Source organism: Daldinia decipiens, assembly GCF_022478715.1.
Source record: "Daldinia decipiens strain CBS 113046 unplaced genomic scaffold F4813scaffold_28, whole genome shotgun sequence".
Lineage (NCBI taxonomy): Eukaryota > Fungi > Ascomycota > Sordariomycetes > Xylariales > Hypoxylaceae > Daldinia > Daldinia decipiens.
This window is the reverse complement of record NW_026054571.1, coordinates 397,617-415,895: the sequence shown is the minus strand read 5'-3', so window position 1 is coordinate 415,895 and position 18,279 is coordinate 397,617. Positions and strand designations below refer to the sequence as shown.

Here is an 18,279-nt window from a genome sequence, read left to right as displayed (position 1 = left end):
GGAAAAATGGAAGAATAAGAATGGACGAGAAAAGAAGAAGGAATGATCGCAGCTCTCTAGTTCAAGTTGGTATCTCGGAACCGTACTTGGAACAGTACTTGATTTGGACAGTTAGGTACCTGCCCGGGTTAGAGGTACGTTAGGTAACAGCCATTACTCCGCCCTACGATGGGGAAAATCTGAGCTGGCTAACTAGGAACCTGTGGCTTGTGACACCTGCATTTGGTACCTTACCTAAAAAGATGTGCGCGTCACAAGATGGGTCGAGGAAGTAAGGCACGTCTTGGTACGATACTTTCTTATTATTGTCAATAGGTACATTATTTTATACCTAGGTACCTATGTACCTAATATCACAGTTTTAGTGAATTTAACGCAACGCCTTAGGTACATCAATTCGATTCCTATAGATGGCGGGAAACTTTCAAGTTGTTTCTACCAACTATATGTAACTAACTACAGTAACTAACAGGTGGTAGCTACCTGTTATTCTTCTTTCGCACAACACCCCCTGCCAACCCCAAGCCTCTAATGACGACGCTGAGACTATTTTCATACCGCTGGAGATCTCACCCGACCCGCAAACCCTTGTATGGCACTCTCCCTTTTGCTGTATCATCGTCACCTGGTTCGGTTTCTTGGCAATATTATAATTGACCTCATATTACTCTCCTTCTCCTTCTCCTTCTCCGTTAATAATAACTTAATAAGCCACACCCCTAACCTAAGATTTGAAGATTTTCTAATTATCGGAAATAGACTCAATTCCGATACTCAAGAATAATGCAATCAATAGGTGCTCTATGCGACCGCATTCCACGCAAAGTTTCTCCTCTCCTACACCCGGTACATTAACCAGTTCTTGACATCCTTCGTAAGAGCGGACCCTCCAGGGGCTTGTTTCGGCAAGCGCATTGCGTTGCGCAGTGTATTATGTGTATTATGTATGTATTATTATCTTGTATTACATATCTTGACGCCTAGGTACCTAGATATATTTAAACGAACCAGTATTAACAACCGCCGGTCTATGCGCTTTGAATTGACCCCGATATATATCGACGGGGCTGATTACACAGTGCTATATGCTTATGAAGATACTACACAATACGCGAATAAAAACCAGAATAATACGGAATAGTCAGACATGAAACAACTCTATTACTTAGTACCTGTCTCCTGCTATCAACTAGCTTTTCCAGATTGTGACTTGTGCTACACCTATCAAGATAGCAAAACCTTCAACGCCCAGCAAAGTTCCAGGGTATAGCTTTTTGTAGTCCGTGACGTCCAAGTATCTCGGTCTCAAACCCCCTCCATATTAGAATCAGACGCACCATCGTTGTGCGCTATAACTTATGCCGACCTATCCTCTCCTAATAGTACATGTAGTCGAAATCCATCCGCCTTAGTAATTACTGCGCCCGGTCCCGGATAGGATAACGACGGACTGTGTCCCGCAATACTACCAAATTTTGAAGTAATGGCTGGCCCTGTGACTAACGAGGGCTGCGGCTTCGTCGGCGACTGCGACTTTGATCTCTCCTATCCCGCCTAGACTCGATGCTCCTATCCCTCCGGTCCCGGCCTTTGTCGCGTCGTGATTCATTACTTCTATCGCGACGGCTGCGCTTATCCCTATCTCCGTCGCGATCTCTATTGCGGTCTGTTTCGCGGTCACGGTCTCTTTCGCGATACTTGTCACGATCACGGTCATGATCGCGATCTCTATCCCGAGTTCCCTCCCCACGGTATCTATCGCGGGACCGGTGACGCTCGCGATCTTGGCTTTTATCCCTATCACGGCTTCGATCGCGATCCTGGCGGCGACTACGACTCTTGCTTCGACTACGTCGTCGCTCTCTTCGATCATCCTTGTCGCGCTCCTTCTCCTTGTCTCGACGATCATCTCTATCTCGCTCCCGATACTTGTCGGTTCGGTCGCGATCGCCAGGCCTATACCGGTCAATCTCATCAGGGACACGAGCTCTCTTAGTCTCGGGTGAGCGCTCTCCGGTACTCCATTTATCGTCGACACCAGGAATAGGCAGACCCTTCTCGCGAGCCGCGCGTTGCGCTGCCAAATAAGCCTTCGCTTCCTGCTCGCGTTTCTTGATTTCTCCTTGCTTCCAGGCTTCGGCATCGGTGAGTTCAGGCTTACTAGCAGTAGCTGGCCGAGAACGGGATCGGCTTCGGGGCGGGCGCGATCGAGGTTTTTCGACTCCAGGCTTAGGTGAGCGCGACCTTTCTCGACGATCGTCCCGTTTCTCAGGACGGGCACGTGAGCGACTCCGGTCGCGTCTGTCTCGATCGTCCCTGGGCCGCCGAGAACGACTTCGCTCTCTACGGTCGGGTTTGTATCTATCTCGTGAGCGACTCCTCTCGTGTCTGTCGCGCTGAGGTCGCGCACGAGAACGACTTCTGTCTCGTTGCCCTGGACGGTAAAAGTCCCTATCTCTCTCTATAATCCGGTCACGGTCTCTAGAACGGCTACGTTCTCGACGGTCTGATCGGTGTTTTGATCTGCTCCGTTCCCTTCGATCAGATCTAGCATGGGATCGACTACGTTCTCTAACACGGTCACGATCACGGCGTCTTCGGTCATCTTCTGTACCACGTGATCGATCACGATGGTGTCGAGAAGGAGCCGGGCTAGGCCGTCTCTCCTCTTTGCTCTTGGTATCTTTGGACTCCTTGTTGTCCTTGGTCTCTTTAGCCTCAGTTTCTTTAGATTCCTTAGACGTCTTCGTTTCCTTTCCCTCCTTTGCATCCACAGCCTCCTTTGCCGAATCCTTAGATTCCGACTTCGTAAGCTCGGGTGTCCTCTTTGTATCCGAATTTTTAATCGAGTCACGACGTATAGGCTGTATGGCGGAAGCTGGTTTGATCCTTCGAGGAGGCGGTACGAGGGCCTCATCAACCTCGAGTTCAGGTTGTTTAGCAGTACTCTTTTTGCTCTCCCGCAAAAGATTTTCGAGCGCTTCCCTCTCAAGCCTCTCGTGGTCCTCTTTAGTAAGCTGTTTCTTGAGTTCCTCCGGCTTCCCACGTTCACGTTCATCCCTAGGAGACCGCTCGCGGTGTCGTCGTTCGCGGCTATCCCGACGACGGCTACGATCGCGGTCTCGATCACGATCTCCCTCGCGATTCTTGTCGCGATGTCGTGATCTGTCCCGGGATCTATGTCTTGACCTGGTTCTGGATCTGCGTCGGTCGTGGTCCTTTTCTCTATCTCGCTCTCTGGCGCGCCGACGTTCCTCTCTCTCCTTCTCCCTTTCGCGCTCACGCTCTGCTTCTTTCTTTTCGCGTTCGCGCCTTCGAGCATCTCGCTCCTCCTTGCGCTTAGCTTCGGCTTTTTCTAGCTCACGTTCTCTCTCGCGCTCTCTCTTCTTGCGTTCCTCTCGCTCGATCTTACGTTTCTCCTCCAAGATTTGCTCTTCCTTCGCTCTAAGCTCTCGTCGAATCCGGTCACGCTCATCTAGGCTGCGAGCTGATTCGGCGGCGTACTCTGCATCCGTTTTGGAGCCGCGTTCTTGCTCTTCCTTAGCTGCCTCGAGGCCGATTTCAATTTGGCGTAGTTCACGCATCCGTGTCTCGATAGCTTCTACATCGATCAGCTGGTCGAGAACTTCCTCGGCTTTTTGATAGACACCGGAACGGTCGAGAGCACCATCAATAAGGGCAGCAGCCTTTCGGCGGTCAAGGGTTAGAAGTTGCGACGGATTACGCTCGAGTTCTTGCTCAGCGACTTCGAGGATAGATTTGGTGACCTGGGCCTCGTAGTCCTATTTCGTCACGGTAATTAGCATACGACATCAAACAGCTATATAGTATTGTGCCGTAGATAACTAGTCGCGACTACTCACGCCCTGCTCGAACTTTTCCCAGATTTGTTTGCGAATTGCATCGTAACCGCCCTTCTTTTTAAAACTATGGGCCAATCCCTCGATTGCGGATCGCGTAGCAGACGGCAAAGGTAAATCCGAAGCCTTGAATTTTCGGGGCGCGAGAGTCGCAGTGCCAGTAGCTGTAGCTGGGACAGTCGTTTGCTCGGCGGAAGCCATGGTCGTGGCCGCGGAGGCCATCTGGCCTCGCGAATATTTATTCGAGGGGAGGAACGAGCATGTGAATTTGATTCAGAGGTGAATCAAATCTCTATTATCACGGTTTTCCTAGATGATGGGCAACAAAATGCTATTAGGAGGAAGAGAGACCGGCGAACCATCGATCAAAGAAACGCGAATGATTAAATTGGTGAAGGTCGGAAAGTTGAGTAGACCCTGGAGATTAGACTTGGCAGCCTTTGGGCAAGTACTATTAGTACCTAGGTACATACCTAACCTATCTGATAAGAGATAAGGGACTTTACGAAGTACCTATGTACCTCTTGCGCATTCCGTTGTAGCATTTTGTTCTTGCCTGGTCTGTGCGTACCTAAGCTTAGTTTCGGCCTTGTTTGATTGGAGGCTCCAATTCACAACCCGAATGAACTTCACGTCAGTGTGTCAGTGTTAGTACCTCAACCCTCCACCACCTAGGCAGGCCTACCGCTACTTCAGGCCAAGTAGAGCGCTTCTACCATACGAAATAAACTACGAGACCAGCCAATTGAGCAATTGAGGCAACACTCCGCTCCGAACATTCGCAATGGTGCATCGAGTCGTTTTCTGGGGAGGCTTCGGTATGACTTTAGAGATCGGAGAGCAAACGCTCCACCAAGCGAATTATGGCTGACCTATTAACACAGGCGTTGCCGTCCGCTTCTGGCAACTCGGCCTCGAGATGCGACCTTTCTTCAACAGGGGTTCCCTATGGGCTTACCCGGTCTTTGCCGGAGTCGGCGCAAGCTTCGGATACTGGTTACAGGGCGTTGACGAGAGGCAATCGGCAATCTTGGAGGCGCGGAAACAGTCTATCCTTGAGAAGAGAGCACGGAAGGCTGCGAGGGATGCGGCGGCAACCGCGTGAAAAGTACCCTATCTCGCATACTCGGTTCAATGTACATATAGAGGCTACGGAATAAAGGGTCAGCAATTAAGAGCAAACCAACATGTTCTTCACTTAAGAATGCAGCACGATATTTCATGTGTTTAACGATCTTGTATTTTCTACCCAGTTATGGGTACTACTTAGGAGCCTTGACATATCATTGAAATCTCCAAGTAGGTTGAAAGATTCAGCCCGAGTCCGCCCTATTATCTAAATACCTCGATTCTCTCGGGCCCCCTTTCTAATTGGACTCTTCAAGTTTTCGTAGTAAGTCTGGCACTGACGTTGGTTGCACCGTTCCTAGCTCCGAGATGATGAGCGATAGGTACTTGTCCGGTGTGGTATCATATAATAGTCTGAAAGAGGCGCTTGAACTTCGCTCAGGGTCAATCTCGTTGTACGTAAGAGAATCCGTTGATACTCGCTCGGTAATGTTGACGGTCTCGCAGAGAACAATAACAGGTAAATCCAGCTGCTTTGCGGCAATCGCAAGGTCACAAGTACCTGATCGTGCATACATGGATCCATTGTTAAACATAGACTCAGCAGCAACTATAACCTTCGTGACGCCCTGTAGATAGCATCTCAATCCACCAAAATCGCCGCAGTAAGACACTCTTATTCCCGCTGCGGTCAGATTCTTCGCTAGTGTCTGCCCCTTTCTCTCATATGGGTCATCGAGAATAGTAACTGTAAACTTCTTCTGAGTGATGGTGTGAGCCTGGAGAAGGGCTTGTTCGACGAGAGTACTCCGTCCAAACGTCAGTACAACATCGCCATCTTGGATCTTCTCAGAAGTCTTCTCAGTTATGACGAGATCAGCCATGCTGATTCGTTCTTGTATGAAGGTATCTATGTTGCTGCATAGTTGCTTCTTCGCCTCTGCTTCAGGAACATCAGGATCGATCTTGCTAACCTGCAATTTAAGCCAACGGATAGCATTCCCCATAGAAAAGCACATCGGCCGACATGCTGTAAGGTAGTCAATCTGAGGATTCAATACATGAGGAGTTAAATGTCTCGCGAGAGTGTTGCCAGGGGGGGTAGTGTATGAATTGATGACCTATTTAATTATTAGTATAGGTACAAACTTGGTGTTATCACAACCGACTAAAATACCTTCTTAAAGGCCAAAAGGGTTGCTTTTAGTCTCGTGATACTCTCGTCGATTGTGAATGTGGCCATTTGTTGACCCAGTGCCAAGACAGTTGGATGGACATCTTTATCTGCTTGAGTTATCGGGATTCTCTTAGCCATCGACAGATGACTAAAGCATTCGGGTATCGTGAACTTTGGCTCGGGTAGAACAACAGGCACAGGCCCCTTAGACACTACTGGCCTTCCTGCCGCTCCCGAGGCAGTCGTTGCGCCACCATCCTGCTTGCCCTTGCCTCTGCCCCCTTTCACTTCACCCGCAGATGGACCTAACTGGCCGGGAGTTGATGATACAGCAGCTTCCCCCTTAGCGACTTCTTTTGACACTTTTGCCTGGGCACGTCTTGCAGCCTTCTCTGCTTTGGCTTTGGCCTTTAATTCCGCGCCCGAGGGTTTTTGCGGTTTTGCAACTTCAGCCGCCTCGCCCTTCGTGCTCTTATTATTTTGTGTAGGTGCCTGGGCTTTCTCGGTTTTTATAGCTTCCTGAGCTGGTTGAGCTGGCTGAGCTGGCTGAACTGGCTGAACTGGTTGGGGGGTAGCCTCTGCAGGCGGCTCATTTTGAGCTGTTGACATGGTGACGCTTGTGCTTCCTGGCTCACCGAGAACGGAATCACGGTCACGCCGCGCTTTAAGAAAACTACGGAACCAGTGTATAAGCTTTCTCATGAAATGAATGCTGAAAAATTGCACGTGAGCCTTAGGCTTAGAGAAAGAATTGTGGGAAAACCCAAGCTTCCCTTAAAGAAACTCTTTTCCTTTTTTTTTTTTTGCGACCAATCTCGTTGCGTGCAGGAGAGACTTTTGAGTCATTCCTAGCGCGGGGCAAGGAATATTTCTCGAATTGCACGAGCCACGCCCGTAGAGGGGTTGGCGTCCACATCTGTAAGTCCTTACATAAGTACCTCCTTAATTGCTATAGCAAGCCACAATCTGCCACAATAAACTCCACACCATCTGAAATCGAGATATATTTAGAATGTACCCCTGTATCTTGTATATGGTGGTAATGATTTGAATAGCCTCGTATTTGATTACTTGTGTATATTTTAAATGAATATCTAGGGCCACTATCAATACATACGACTAAACATGGGCACCAAAAGGTATCCTGCCGTATGTGAGGTTTTTATCAGTTCCAAAGGTGGTTTGCAGTCCAATAGCAATGAAAGCTAATATCAATGTTGTCGGATTTATTGACACATGTCAAGTGTGTATGTGCTAGAATTTCTTCAAATTATGGATAAAATTGGCGTAATGTAAAAACCACTGTCTTTCTTAAATTACATACTGTTAGACTCGAAACCCCCATCTTCGGACTTCCTTTGGAGCTTCCTGGGTAACTTATACTAAATTTGATTTTCTTTTTTTTTCTTTTGTTGAGAAATATATTAGCGATGTCTGTGTGCATAAACGCGGCTGGAGGCTTGAAGGGTTTGGGGTGAGCTATTTATTCTGATCCTAGTAAATATATCTGTTTCGATCAGCCGCTTGAATGTCGGTGAGAGAGCCGCGCAAGCCTCGGGGCAAGTGGCAAGAGGCAAGAGGAAAGAGGTCCGTTGACGGCGCAAAGTATATGTAGGAGAATCTCCGGTAATATCTTTGTTTCTAGTGGGCATGTGTAACGGGCGGCATTTGATGGGCATGTGGTAGTATTAAGGCTGTTTAGTGGGGTGAAATATCGGAATACTGTAAAGAGTAGATGGGTCCAGATCTATGTAGAGGTATGTTTTAAGCACCTGATATGCAAGGAGGGGAGGACGGATGGTCGTGCATATGTATGACCTGGAACATATGTGATGTTGAGGTGTTTCCGTGTGCAACTTACACGGTATTGTAACTAGACATAATTTAACAGTTGTGATATCTTTTAGCCATTAACCGTCAATGCCGTATTTGAGTTTGGCACTAGGTTAGGTAGTTAATTTCAACCTGTAAACGGCTTCTTTCCGATATTTTTCTAAGTCGGGAAGATGCCGTGTCTAAGCCCGATGAATCCTGCTAACTAGTAAACCCCGCGAGGAGACCCCGCACTTCCGTAGTAGCTTTACCGATTAGATGGTCCTTGAAGTCTTGGACTGTGTATGTCAAGCCGAAAACACACGGTACCTGAATCACCTACATCATACCTACATTAGGTATCGACTTAATAATAATAATCGGAATCCACTACATGGAAATCATGTTTCGTCTACCCTCTTTTTCCTGTGTCACCAAATATATATAATATAAGTCCAGTCCGTCAAAACTTTACCATTTTTAATTCACGAGACCTTCACACGTACATTTTTCAATCTTATAAAAAGTGAGCTCTTCTCTTCCCAATTATCTTAAGATGTCCGCTAGGCATTTTATCAACGATCCTACTCTGCTGGTGAACTCGGCTCTCGAGAGCCTCACCCTTACTAACCCTTCTGTGGCCCTGGATGCTGAGAATAAGATTGTCTATAAAAGACCCAGTCATGAGCCATCGCAGGTCTCAATTATCAGCGGTGGTGGCAGTGGGCATGAGCCGAGCTTCGGTGCCTTCGTCGGTACTGGCTTGCTCTCGGCTGCCGTGGCCGGAACCATCTTCGCATCACCTAGCGCGGAGCAAATACGCAGGGCTATAATTTCGAGAGTGGATACTGGCAAAGGCGTCTTGGTTACCGTCATGAACTATACTGGCGATGTTCTTAATTTCGGCATGGCAGTCGAGAAGGCGAAAGCTGACGGCCTGAAGGTCGAGATGGTCATTGTTGGCGATGACGTTGGAGTTGGCAGGGAAAGGGGAGGTAAAGTTGGTAGGAGAGGAATCGCTGGAACAGTACTAGTCCACAAGATAGCTGGCGCTCTCGCAGCACAGGGACGCAGCCTCGAAGAAGTTTACCAGGTCGCAAAACTCACCGCAGCTAATCTTGTGAGCGTCGGGGCCAGCCTTGATCATGTGCATGTGCCCGGGAGAGCGATCGGCTCTAACGCCGCCGAGAGCCTTCAGGATGGAGAGGTAGAAATTGGAATGGGTATACATAACGAGGCAGGATCAGGACGAAAGAAGGTTGATCTTCCAGAGCTCGTGGGCACGATGCTATCACAGCTTTTAGACCAGAACGACAAGGATCGGGCGTTCCTCAACGTAAACTCTAACGAAATAGTACTGCTTGTGAACAACCTCGGGGGTGTTAGCGTTCTCGAACTAGGAGGCATCACTGCGGAAGTGATGAAGCAGCTAAGATCATCCTGGGGTATTCGGCCCGCGAGGATTCTTAGCGGAACATTCAGTGAGTAATTATCCTCCTGCATGGTTACGAGAGTGTTTATGAATGTCGATCGCTAATTATGAGCACCATAGTGACAAGCTTGAACGGGTTGGGATTTAGTATTTCGCTCCTGAATGTCGTAAATACCGATATTGGTGGCCCGAGCATGATTCAGCTATTAGACTATCCATGTGAGGCTACAGGCTGGTCAGCACCGATCCAGAAAACCACATGGGAAGCAAAGAATGCCGCTACTAGGGAGAATGGAACGGGCATCGATCAGAGCATCAAATCAAGTGGCCTCAAGACTAACGGGAATGCATTCAACGATGCCTTGGCTTCAGGTTTGCAAGCTATCGTAGCGGCCGAGCCAGAGGTGACTAGATATGATACTGTGGTTGGGGATGGAGACTGCGGTATCGGCTTGAAGCGTGGCGCTGAAGGTAAGTCAACACTGAGGTATTAGTAGAAGACTACTTAATGCTAATAATTCGCAGCTATCCTTAATCACTTAAAGGAGAAGCCGGCAACAGGAGACGTAATTGTCGATCTCGCGCATATCGTCACCGTTGTCGAGAATGCAATGGATGGCACTTCAGGGGCGCTGTTTGCGATCTTCCTAAACGCTCTTGTTCATTCACTCCGAACATTCGCACCAGGAGATGCATCTCCGGAAGTATGGGCCGGCGCTCTCAAACAAAGCTGTGATGCGTTATCAAGATATACGCCGGCACGGCCAGGTGATCGCACATTAATAGACGCACTGTATCCGTTTGTTGAGGTTCTCGGAAAGACAGGAGATCTCAAGAAGGCCGCTGAAGCCTCGAGGAAAGCTGCTGAGGAGACCAAGGGAATGAAGCCTAGTCTGGGTCGGGCAGTGTATGTTGGAGGCTCCGGATTTGAACAGGTACCTGACCCGGGCGCTTGGGGATTGGCGAGTTTCTTCCTGGGCCTCGCTGGGATAAAATCTGATGATGAAAGTTGGGAAACTATATAATTGTTAGTTCACCTACGGGTCTTGTAATGGTATTGAGCCGATTCGGTAGTGCAGTATATAATCAGATTTAATAATATCTGCGCCCTATTTCATCCCATGGTCACGGCTTTCTCTGTTGCTCAATACCTTCCTTTTAGGCAGCTTCGTCAAACTGCTATTACTGTAATGAGCACGCCCATGAGACATAATTCTGCATTGATATGCTGTCTCGGCCTTCATGCTCTGTCTACCTATTTTAGACACCGTATAATGAAGGATATGCCGCGTACACGAGTGGTATTTCATAACCGCGTTCCAATTTTTTTTCTCTAGCTGAGTAGGACTAGGATAACCGAATCTCCTCTTAGAAACCTATAGAAGATGCAAAATTAGGTCTCCTATCATCGAGCTGTGTGGAGTGTACACAACATACATCTTGCTGATAAACCGGTCCTTGTTCACAGGTCTTCCTTTCTTTCCACTGGAAAGTTTGGGTGTCTCGGTCCACATCTCCTTGACGTTTTCTAGCACCATGTTACAATGGCGGTCAAAAGCCTTGACGCGAGCTAGGAGCTTCCGGTTGTTGCGACAAGAAATCAGAACCTGCGTATGGCTTCGGACAGCGGTTTGGAGAATTGATAAAGGGCCGGCGCTGAACTCATGCTCTTCGAGAAGCGATATCTCGTATTCCCTGTTTCGCGTGTTAGAGAAGAGGAAGCCTATAGATGGCAGGGCGGAATACGAACGTCAGTTCATTGCGTGGCTTGGTGAGAAGCTCCCTAAAAGGATAATATTAGCTTCAGCCATACCAATACATGCAATTTAGAACCTACTGGATTTTATTGTCCGCCATATTGATCGTTGTGGTTGGATTATTGAATCAAGAGCGACAGTTTGTTAAGGTTGAGGCAAGACTGAGATGTTTGGATACGTTCGGTCCTTGAAATCTCGAAAGTCAAGTTACTTCAGAAGATTTCATTGGCTAAAGCGCGTCAAGCTTTAAATGGTAAGTCTAGGTCCGCTTTGGTGCAGTGGATTTAAACGCCAAGGGCCAGGTACATTGAATTATGTACCAATTCAATGTACCCAGTTAGGTAGGTACCTATGTACCTAGGTATGTACTCCTGGCCCACTCTGTAAGAGGTACCTATTTATGTACTCCGGTACTTCGGGTAAAAGATACCTAGGTACCTAAGTATCATTGAGTTTGGTTTTTTTTTTTAAACCGAGGATAGAAACTCCCGACTGCATCGAAAATCGCTTGTCGCAACTTGACCTCTGGATCCTTCAAGCTAAGCCTAGGTCCCTAGATGCGCATATAGGTAGAGGGCTGCGCATCCGGAAAACCGGATTAGATGTCTTTCAGAATCTTGATAAGGAGAGCTGGGTCAGCAGCTACTACTGCCTCTCCTTGCTGGAGAACAAGTTCTATTATGCCACTAAGAGCTAAGATAACAAGTCCCCAACCCGGGGCACGAGCACAAGTATGATCAGAAGAAGATATACTTTCTTAGCGAACGTCTGCTGATTTGTCGGTACAGATGTCTACAACTCCTATTAGAGAACTTCCTAAGGAACTCGATACAGATGAACCCAATGATGTCGTCTTCAACAACATATATGGTCTGCGGACCATCGAGCTTAATCGACCCTCTAAGCACAACGCACTCAACGGCTCTATGATTAGGAAGATATTCCCTCGATTAATCGAGTGGGAGAAATCTGACATGGCAAATGTGATTGTTATGAAGGGTGCTGGTGAGAAGGCGCTTTGCGCGGGAGGCGATGTGGTCGAACTAGCGACACAAAACAAAGAGGGCCCAGAGGGCCAGAACAAATCGGTAGAGTACTTTTCCCAGGAATACCAGTTAGATCACTACATCGCGACATATCAGAAACCATATATCGCATTTATGGACGGCATCACGATGGGCGGTGGTGTAGGACTTAGTATTCATGCTCCATTCCGAATTGCTACCGAGAGGACGCTCTTCGCAATGCCAGAGACTACGATAGGCTTTTTCCCAGATGTTGGCGCCTCATTCTTCCTACCAAGGATGGCAGGCTTTGTAGGTACTTACTTGGCCCTGACAAGCGATCGGTTAAAAGGAGCAAACGTATTTTACTCTGGAATCGCAACTCACTATCTACACTCAACCAGTTTACCGAGCCTGGAATCACGGTTAGCCGAGTTGCGGTTTAAAGATTATGACACCATGGCAGAACGTCTTGCTATTATCGAGAAGACTATCGAGGAATATGCGACCGGCTTACCTCCTGGAGAACCAATCCTGTTGGGTGGCGAACTCCGGAAGGCCATTGACCGATGCTTTAGCAAAAACGACGTTGCCGAAATCATAGCTGCCTTGAAGGCAGAGCAAGGTGCTACTCAGGCCTGGGCCGAGAAGACGCTGGAAACTCTGCATCAACGATCACCAACCTCAGTTCACGTGGCTCTTAGGCAGATGAGGCTAGGTCGCGACTGGTCCATTTCGGACACATTCCGGAGAGAATACCAAATCGCTGCTAGGTTTATGAAGCATCCTGACTTTACAGAGGGCGTTACAGCGCGACTAGTTTTGGGAGAAACACCGAAGTGGCAGCCGGCTAGTCTAGAAGATATCCCACCAGGTTGCAAGAATATCGCCACGCCCTTCTTTCAACTGCAAGGCGGCCCACCACAGTTAAACTTGGTGACAAATAGGGACTACTCCGAATACCCGTACCAATCCTTTGGTGTACCTACGGAACATGATGTTGAAGTCATCGTTAAAGAAGGTATATCATCCCGTTACGAGGTTCGGGAAGAATTCATCCGAAGGAAAAATGGTAGGCAGGGCATCGCTGCTATTGTGGATGAGATTCTATCTAGAAAAACCATTGTAAACGAAGAGGGCAAAGCGGAATGGGTCGACGAATAATCAAAATAGCACATCGTATCGCATTACCTCTTCATGTATATTATGACAGGCCAGCAACGGCTAGAGATAGCAAGATCTCGGCGCAGAACTTGTAAAAAAATCCATCGATGCGTAGGGATCAGTGAGTGGTTTTCTATTAAAATAGATGGTTAACTACAGACTTCCCGAGATCGATACCATATGCCTTGGCACGTATTAAATTACGCACCTTTAAGGTACCTACCTAACCTAACATATGCAGTTGATGTAAAGGGGGGCCAAAATGTGTAGACAGCCTGATTTAGCTGAGTCATTAAAGGGGCCGTTGAATTGTGGAGCCCACCGGCTGGTATAAATATCTCCTCGGAGCCCCCCTCTTATACCCTACAAACAAATTCAATAATATTTTCTGGATTGTCTCAAGAAGAAGGTACAGCTATCGGCGTTGGTGGTCTGCCTTGATGTTGTGTTGGCTTAATACGTATTAGCGCCTTTTCGAACTCGGCATATATTAAGTGGTCTGTGCATCCCGGCCCCATATGATAACCATATGATAAGCGTTCCCTTGCTGATGGTCCTAGCGCAAGTCCAGCCTCCCCCGATCAAGTGACGTGACGTCTTATCGCGAGACACGCTTTAACGCGTTCTTCAATTGAAACTATTAGCGCGAATCCCCACTAACCCTCAGCGCGTTGCCGGGTACTTTGACTTCCTGAACATCTATTCCGCCCAGCTTGTACTTTCGTACTTCGTACCTCCGCCAGTTTACAATATCCTCACAATATCCTAAACTTCTTTAACTTTTTCCCTTGTTCGACAATTGTCGGACTTTACCAATTCCAATTGGAATCAGTGTAATTATCCGTTCTTCATATTGTATTCGACAATTAGCATACATACAATATTCTTTTTTTCTTCGTCCCTAAACCCAAGTCCACCTTCACATCCTAGCGAATCGGTGTTGGGATTATAAAAACTTGCAACGACTCTACCATGACACGTCTTTTATAACGATAATTCACGAAATTGGGTTCGACAATTATATCGTATATCTTTAACCATAAAAGATTCTCCTTTGCATATTCGTGTGCATCAAAAGTCTCCATCATAAGTCTTCATCATAAGTGGCCAAGGGCCTCTTCACTGCCAGTATGGCGAACCACGTTGGCAATACCTCCTGGGGCGGTAATCAGGACATGGATGAGTATGGGCTACAAGTGAAGCCTATGGGTCGTAAGCATCATCGATCCCTCGAATGGTGCTTCAAGGACTAATCATTGCGGTACAGTAAAAGTCCAATATACTTTCGACAAAGATTGCCAAGAACGATGTCTTGCCCGATGGCCTCATGTTCTCCAAGTCCAAACGATTCCGATGGACGAACAGAACCGTATCGGTGTTATTGACCTTAAGCCATGCCTGCAGGCAGTAGCTCAATGCAGTCCGGAGCTAATTGGTAATGGTGAAAAGGACTACACCGTCTACGCTTATGACTATTCAGAACCGGACGTCCCCTTAGTTGGACAGGGCATGCTGAGCTGGGGCCTCGATCAAAGACCTAATTTATCTAACACTCCACAGTTAGTTACGGGGCGCATCACGAAGAATCTACTCGCTGCTTTCGGAACTGGCGTTAGAGAGACTCTCGAAGTTAGACTGAAATTAACCCCAGTCCCAAGAATCGCACGAAACGGTTCAACCCCAGCGGCTGGTACAGAACCGATTGCTGCTCCAAGAACATCAACACCTACCCCCTCAGAGACTACCGAATGGAATTCATTCAACCAATCCCATTCAAATCTAGCACAACCCCAAGGAACACCTATTTGTTCCGCCGTAGTTCCTACACCCATTCAGCCTTTTTACCCGAATCATGAGCCTAGAGCCAATACACCCGTACCGAGCTTTCAAGGGCCAAGATCAGCGCCAGGGAGTCGTCCAGCTTCGGTCGAGCCAGGTGTCAGAGAGTTTCACAGACCGGCTTCAGTTCAAGGGCCTGCTCCCCAAAAGCAAGGCATGGTCATAGAGGAGTTAGCAAAAGCGCCGGCACCGGTTAAGGGAGGTAAAGCACAGTCACGTCCAGCTTCTAGAGCATCAAGCCGCCCCCCATCAGGACGGCCTAGGGGACGACCACGAAAGAAGCCTCTTCCGGCCGAGGGCAGTACATCGGGATACGAAGACGGCACCGATGCGGACGATGGACCACCGCGAAGCAAGAAGAGGGCTACGATGACTAAAGCTGAACGTAGTAATACTGCTACGTTCGGCTCTGTACAAGAGTCACTCCGAGTTGTTGCCAGCACCGCAGGATCGATTCGAAACTTCCGGCCTATTGCCTCCGCGGGAGATGTTCCTGCAGGCCAAGAGATCCCACGAGCTCCAACGCCCGTCCCTGACTCTCGTTTTTCAAGCCTCCCGCAAGCACGTTCCTTAGCTCCTAGTAGCCTAAGACGCGAATCAATATCAAGCTCAGGGATAGACCGCTCTTTCACGCCATCTTTCCTAGAGCCCAATCCGTCCATGTCCCAAAATCAGGACGCTCGATCTCCTGTGGAGTCTGCGGGTGCGTCGCCATCTCATACATATTCCGATGGAGCTAGTCCCGACATTGGATCATCACCTCCGGTTCCACGATCTGCATTATACAGTAGTATGCGATCGAGCCCAGCCCCTTCGAGCCCTATCCTACCGCCAATGTCCATAGCAATGCCACAGCCCGATTCAGGATACATGAGTGGAGGGTTAGACAGCCGAATAGAGGAGACTAACGCAGCACGCAAGGTCCCTGTGGTAGCGAAGCCGAAGCCCCGTCGAAGTCGTGCAAAGAAGGCGCCAGCCAACATTCAAAGTGACCTTATCATCCATACAGAGACACCTGGACCTCCCGAGTTGTTACCCCAGACGTCGATATATAACCCGCCTCATCTCAGTCGAAAAACTAATGACGTTGCTAAAACACCCGTAGTTTCTGAACCTCTGTGCTTACCAGCTGAAAGAGTAGAGGTGGAAACTATTAAACAGCAACGCTTGGAAAAGGAAGTCTCGCCAGAGAAAACCACACAAGGGAATATATTAAACTTAGAAATAACTCAAATGGATGATTTGATGGAGGATCAGGGTCAGTGTCTAGGGTCCCTAAATGGTGATCATTCAATTACTCGAGCTCCCGAAGATTTGTCGAAGTACGATAACGTACAACCCACTACAGAGATCGCCAGTAGCCAAATAGAACCACCTACTCTTCGACAAAGCCGGGAGACGCCTCCAGAGCCCGAGCTTCCAGAAGTGCCTGCGAGTGATCCTATTCTTCCTCAATTGACTTTCCCTACACTTCACTCAGAGCCCGCACACCCTCAGACTGATGCTATCGGACCTGCCGATGGAAAGTCAAATAAGAATTTGGTCAAGAGACAAACAATTCGTCAGAAATTAGAAGAAGCTGTTGCTCAAGGTCAATTGCCGTCATTTTGTCGCAACTGTGGAGCTCTGCAGACGCCAACATGGCGAAAGATTTGGAAACAGGAGCACAAAGGAATTCCAGCGTATCATGAATATTCGGAGAAGCCAGGTTACGTTACTGCCATTAATGTTCTTGAGAGAGATACCGAAGGCAAAGTGACCTCGTACGAAATTATTAAGAAGTCCTTAGGCCCAAAAGACAGCAAAAGCGCGTGGAATGAAGTATTACTCTGCAATCGTAGGTTATAAACGACATGACTAGCGTTAAAATTGACTAACAATTCGCAGCTTGTGGTATTTGGTTTAGCAAGTTCAAACAGCATAGGCCAGCAGAGAAATGGGAGAAAGATGAGCAGAGGCTCTCTCAAACACGGAAGAAGAGAGCGAATGGTACCGCACCACCTCGTTCGAAGAAGGCACGGACAAAGAGCGATTCTCAGACGAATTTAACTTCAGAAGCTTGTCTCCCTACAGATCCTCTCGGACCGTTAGATGGATCCCTATCTCCAAAAAACTCAGTGGCTGAGTCGCTCAGCCAGGCACAACAGCAAGGCCTTGGAATGAACCCGAGGAAAGGAAGTGGAAAATCTGATTTGGAAGCAAATTGCCAAGGCTCGACCCATTCTCGGGGATCCACACACTCGAGGGGAAGTGGTACTCCCGGCAGCCCCATTGCCCTTGATGATGATCTCGGGGTCACTCGACGACTTCTTTTTCCGTCCCCGCGCAAGGATGGAGAGCAGAGGATTCTAGGTGAAGCTGTTATTAATATTGTACAGACGCCACCTGAATATCCGAACGTAAGAGGTGGGCATAAGCTAGAAAAAGAGAATAGCGGTCCAGAAATGATTGGAGAGGCTTCAATGGAAGATGACTTTGTGGACATATTTGGTACTCCGCCCCGGCCTTCAACACCACCTCCAAAGGCCAATCATAGTGGCCCCTTTAAGACACCAACTCGTCCCACCCCAAGCCATCGACCGGTCACTAGGAGTGTTACCAGATCTATGCGCTCTGGCAGATCTCTCAACTCCCCAAGCCAGATTCTAATGGCTCAACGTACTCCGACTCGAACACCTCGCTCCAGTGCGGTTAAGCGCCATTCATCGGGCGGTCTTCTACCTTCGCACCTCCTAGATAGTCAGATCTTCGACACGCCACTGTCACGATCCATCAACCAACTGATGCCTGATATCAGTCAGTTTAATATGCCGATACCATCGTCCCCTGGTTTCCAATTGGATCTGAGTTCTCTTGCACCGCTGGAGGAAGAGCTTAATCACCCATCTTTAGACTTCGGTAACTTATTCACGATCGATGTAGTCCAGCGTAGTTCGCCTTCTACACAAAATGAAGACCAAAGAGGGAACTTCGGCCCACGCATCACTTACGATAGACACGCGGATCAATGGGCTGAGATGGACACGGAATACTAATGGGACGAAATGAGATGACAACAATGCCTAACGAGCATTTCATGCACATCTACGATCACGTGTTGATTCACTTTCAGCTTTCGGCATAAGTTTATTGGAGTATTGAGGCGTGTAGATCTGTTTGACTTGCA

The 18,279-nt window shown here is 48.1% G+C and overlaps 7 protein-coding genes across 7 annotated transcripts; 4 read left to right on the top strand and 3 right to left on the bottom strand.

The window, feature by feature from the left end:
- Nucleotides 1–1,320: 1,320 nt before the first annotated feature.
- On the bottom strand, nucleotides 1,321–4,271 carry F4813DRAFT_158577 (complex proteins associated with Set1p component shg1-domain-containing protein). Its single transcript, XM_049239051.1, has 2 exons — nucleotides 3,864–4,271; nucleotides 1,321–3,782 (listed from the first exon to the last, which is right to left on the bottom strand). Exons 1-2 carry the CDS (start codon nucleotides 4,080–4,082, stop codon nucleotides 1,500–1,502), a joined length of 2,502 nt encoding a protein of 833 aa, XP_049097654.1. The 5' UTR covers nucleotides 4,083–4,271; the 3' UTR covers nucleotides 1,321–1,499.
- Nucleotides 4,272–4,487: 216 nt separating this feature from the next.
- Nucleotides 4,488–6,910, bottom strand: F4813DRAFT_366888 (nagb/rpia/CoA transferase-like protein). Its single transcript, XM_049244095.1, has 2 exons — nucleotides 6,106–6,910; nucleotides 4,488–6,049 (listed from the first exon to the last, which is right to left on the bottom strand). The coding sequence occupies exons 1-2, from the start codon at nucleotides 6,805–6,807 to the stop codon at nucleotides 5,228–5,230; spliced, it is 1,524 nt and encodes a 507-aa protein (XP_049097652.1). The 5' UTR covers nucleotides 6,808–6,910; the 3' UTR covers nucleotides 4,488–5,227.
- Nucleotides 4,645–4,965, top strand: F4813DRAFT_391537 (uncharacterized protein; the record flags this gene model as incomplete). The annotated part of the gene is made up of 2 exons (XM_049247179.1): nucleotides 4,645–4,678; nucleotides 4,745–4,965. 2 exons carry the CDS (start codon nucleotides 4,645–4,647, stop codon nucleotides 4,963–4,965), a joined length of 255 nt encoding a protein of 84 aa, XP_049097653.1.
- Nucleotides 6,911–8,052: 1,142 nt separating the features above from the next.
- On the top strand, nucleotides 8,053–10,550 carry F4813DRAFT_158536 (dihydroxyacetone kinase). The gene is made up of 3 exons (XM_049239050.1): nucleotides 8,053–9,398; nucleotides 9,470–9,820; nucleotides 9,875–10,550. The coding sequence occupies exons 1-3, from the start codon at nucleotides 8,474–8,476 to the stop codon at nucleotides 10,372–10,374; spliced, it is 1,776 nt and encodes a 591-aa protein (XP_049097651.1). The 5' UTR covers nucleotides 8,053–8,473; the 3' UTR covers nucleotides 10,375–10,550.
- On the bottom strand, nucleotides 10,453–11,370 carry F4813DRAFT_366881 (small nuclear ribonucleoprotein Sm D2). The gene is made up of 4 exons (XM_049244094.1): nucleotides 11,187–11,370; nucleotides 11,100–11,132; nucleotides 10,787–11,044; nucleotides 10,453–10,725 (listed from the first exon to the last, which is right to left on the bottom strand). Exons 1-4 carry the CDS (start codon nucleotides 11,204–11,206, stop codon nucleotides 10,683–10,685), a joined length of 354 nt encoding a protein of 117 aa, XP_049097650.1. The 5' UTR covers nucleotides 11,207–11,370; the 3' UTR covers nucleotides 10,453–10,682.
- Nucleotides 11,371–11,786: 416 nt separating this feature from the next.
- F4813DRAFT_381958 (ClpP/crotonase) lies at nucleotides 11,787–13,274 on the top strand (the record flags this gene model as incomplete). Its single annotated transcript, XM_049245736.1, has 2 exons — nucleotides 11,787–11,837; nucleotides 11,895–13,274. 2 exons carry the CDS (start codon nucleotides 11,787–11,789, stop codon nucleotides 13,272–13,274), a joined length of 1,431 nt encoding a protein of 476 aa, XP_049097649.1.
- A 1,130-nt stretch (nucleotides 13,275–14,404) lies between these two features.
- Nucleotides 14,405–18,148, top strand: F4813DRAFT_391532 (uncharacterized protein; the record flags this gene model as incomplete). Its single annotated transcript, XM_049247178.1, has 3 exons — nucleotides 14,405–14,486; nucleotides 14,542–16,950; nucleotides 17,001–18,148. 3 exons carry the CDS (start codon nucleotides 14,405–14,407, stop codon nucleotides 18,146–18,148), a joined length of 3,639 nt encoding a protein of 1,212 aa, XP_049097648.1.
- Between the last annotated feature and the right edge of the window lie 131 nt (nucleotides 18,149–18,279).

Excerpts from the sequence above, each read along its gene's own strand:
- F4813DRAFT_158577 (XM_049239051.1), bottom strand. The coding sequence starts at position 4,082 with ATGGCCTCCGCGGCCACGACCATGGCTTCCGCCGAGCAAACGACTGTC. Across the intron at positions 3,783-3,863 it reads GGGAAAAGTTCGAGCAGGGC|GACTACGAGGCCCAGGTCAC; the intron begins GTGAGTAGTCGC and ends GTGACGAAATAG.
- F4813DRAFT_366888 (XM_049244095.1), bottom strand. The coding sequence starts at position 6,807 with ATGAGAAAGCTTATACACTGGTTCCGTAGTTTTCTTAAAGCGCGGCGT. Across the intron at positions 6,050-6,105 it reads CCCTTTTGGCCTTTAAGAAG|GTCATCAATTCATACACTAC; the intron begins GTATTTTAGTCG and ends ATAATTAAATAG.
- F4813DRAFT_158536 (XM_049239050.1), top strand. The coding sequence starts at position 8,474 with ATGTCCGCTAGGCATTTTATCAACGATCCTACTCTGCTGGTGAACTCG. Across the intron at positions 9,399-9,469 it reads GATTCTTAGCGGAACATTCA|TGACAAGCTTGAACGGGTTG; the intron begins GTGAGTAATTAT and ends TGAGCACCATAG. Across the intron at positions 9,821-9,874 it reads CTTGAAGCGTGGCGCTGAAG|CTATCCTTAATCACTTAAAG; the intron begins GTAAGTCAACAC and ends AATAATTCGCAG.
- F4813DRAFT_366881 (XM_049244094.1), bottom strand. The coding sequence starts at position 11,206 with ATGGCGGACAATAAAATCCA. Across the intron at positions 11,133-11,186 it reads ATGGCGGACAATAAAATCCA|GGAGCTTCTCACCAAGCCAC; the intron begins GTAGGTTCTAAA and ends TTATCCTTTTAG. Across the intron at positions 11,045-11,099 it reads AAGCCACGCAATGAACTGAC|GGAATACGAGATATCGCTTC; the intron begins GTTCGTATTCCG and ends CACGCGAAACAG.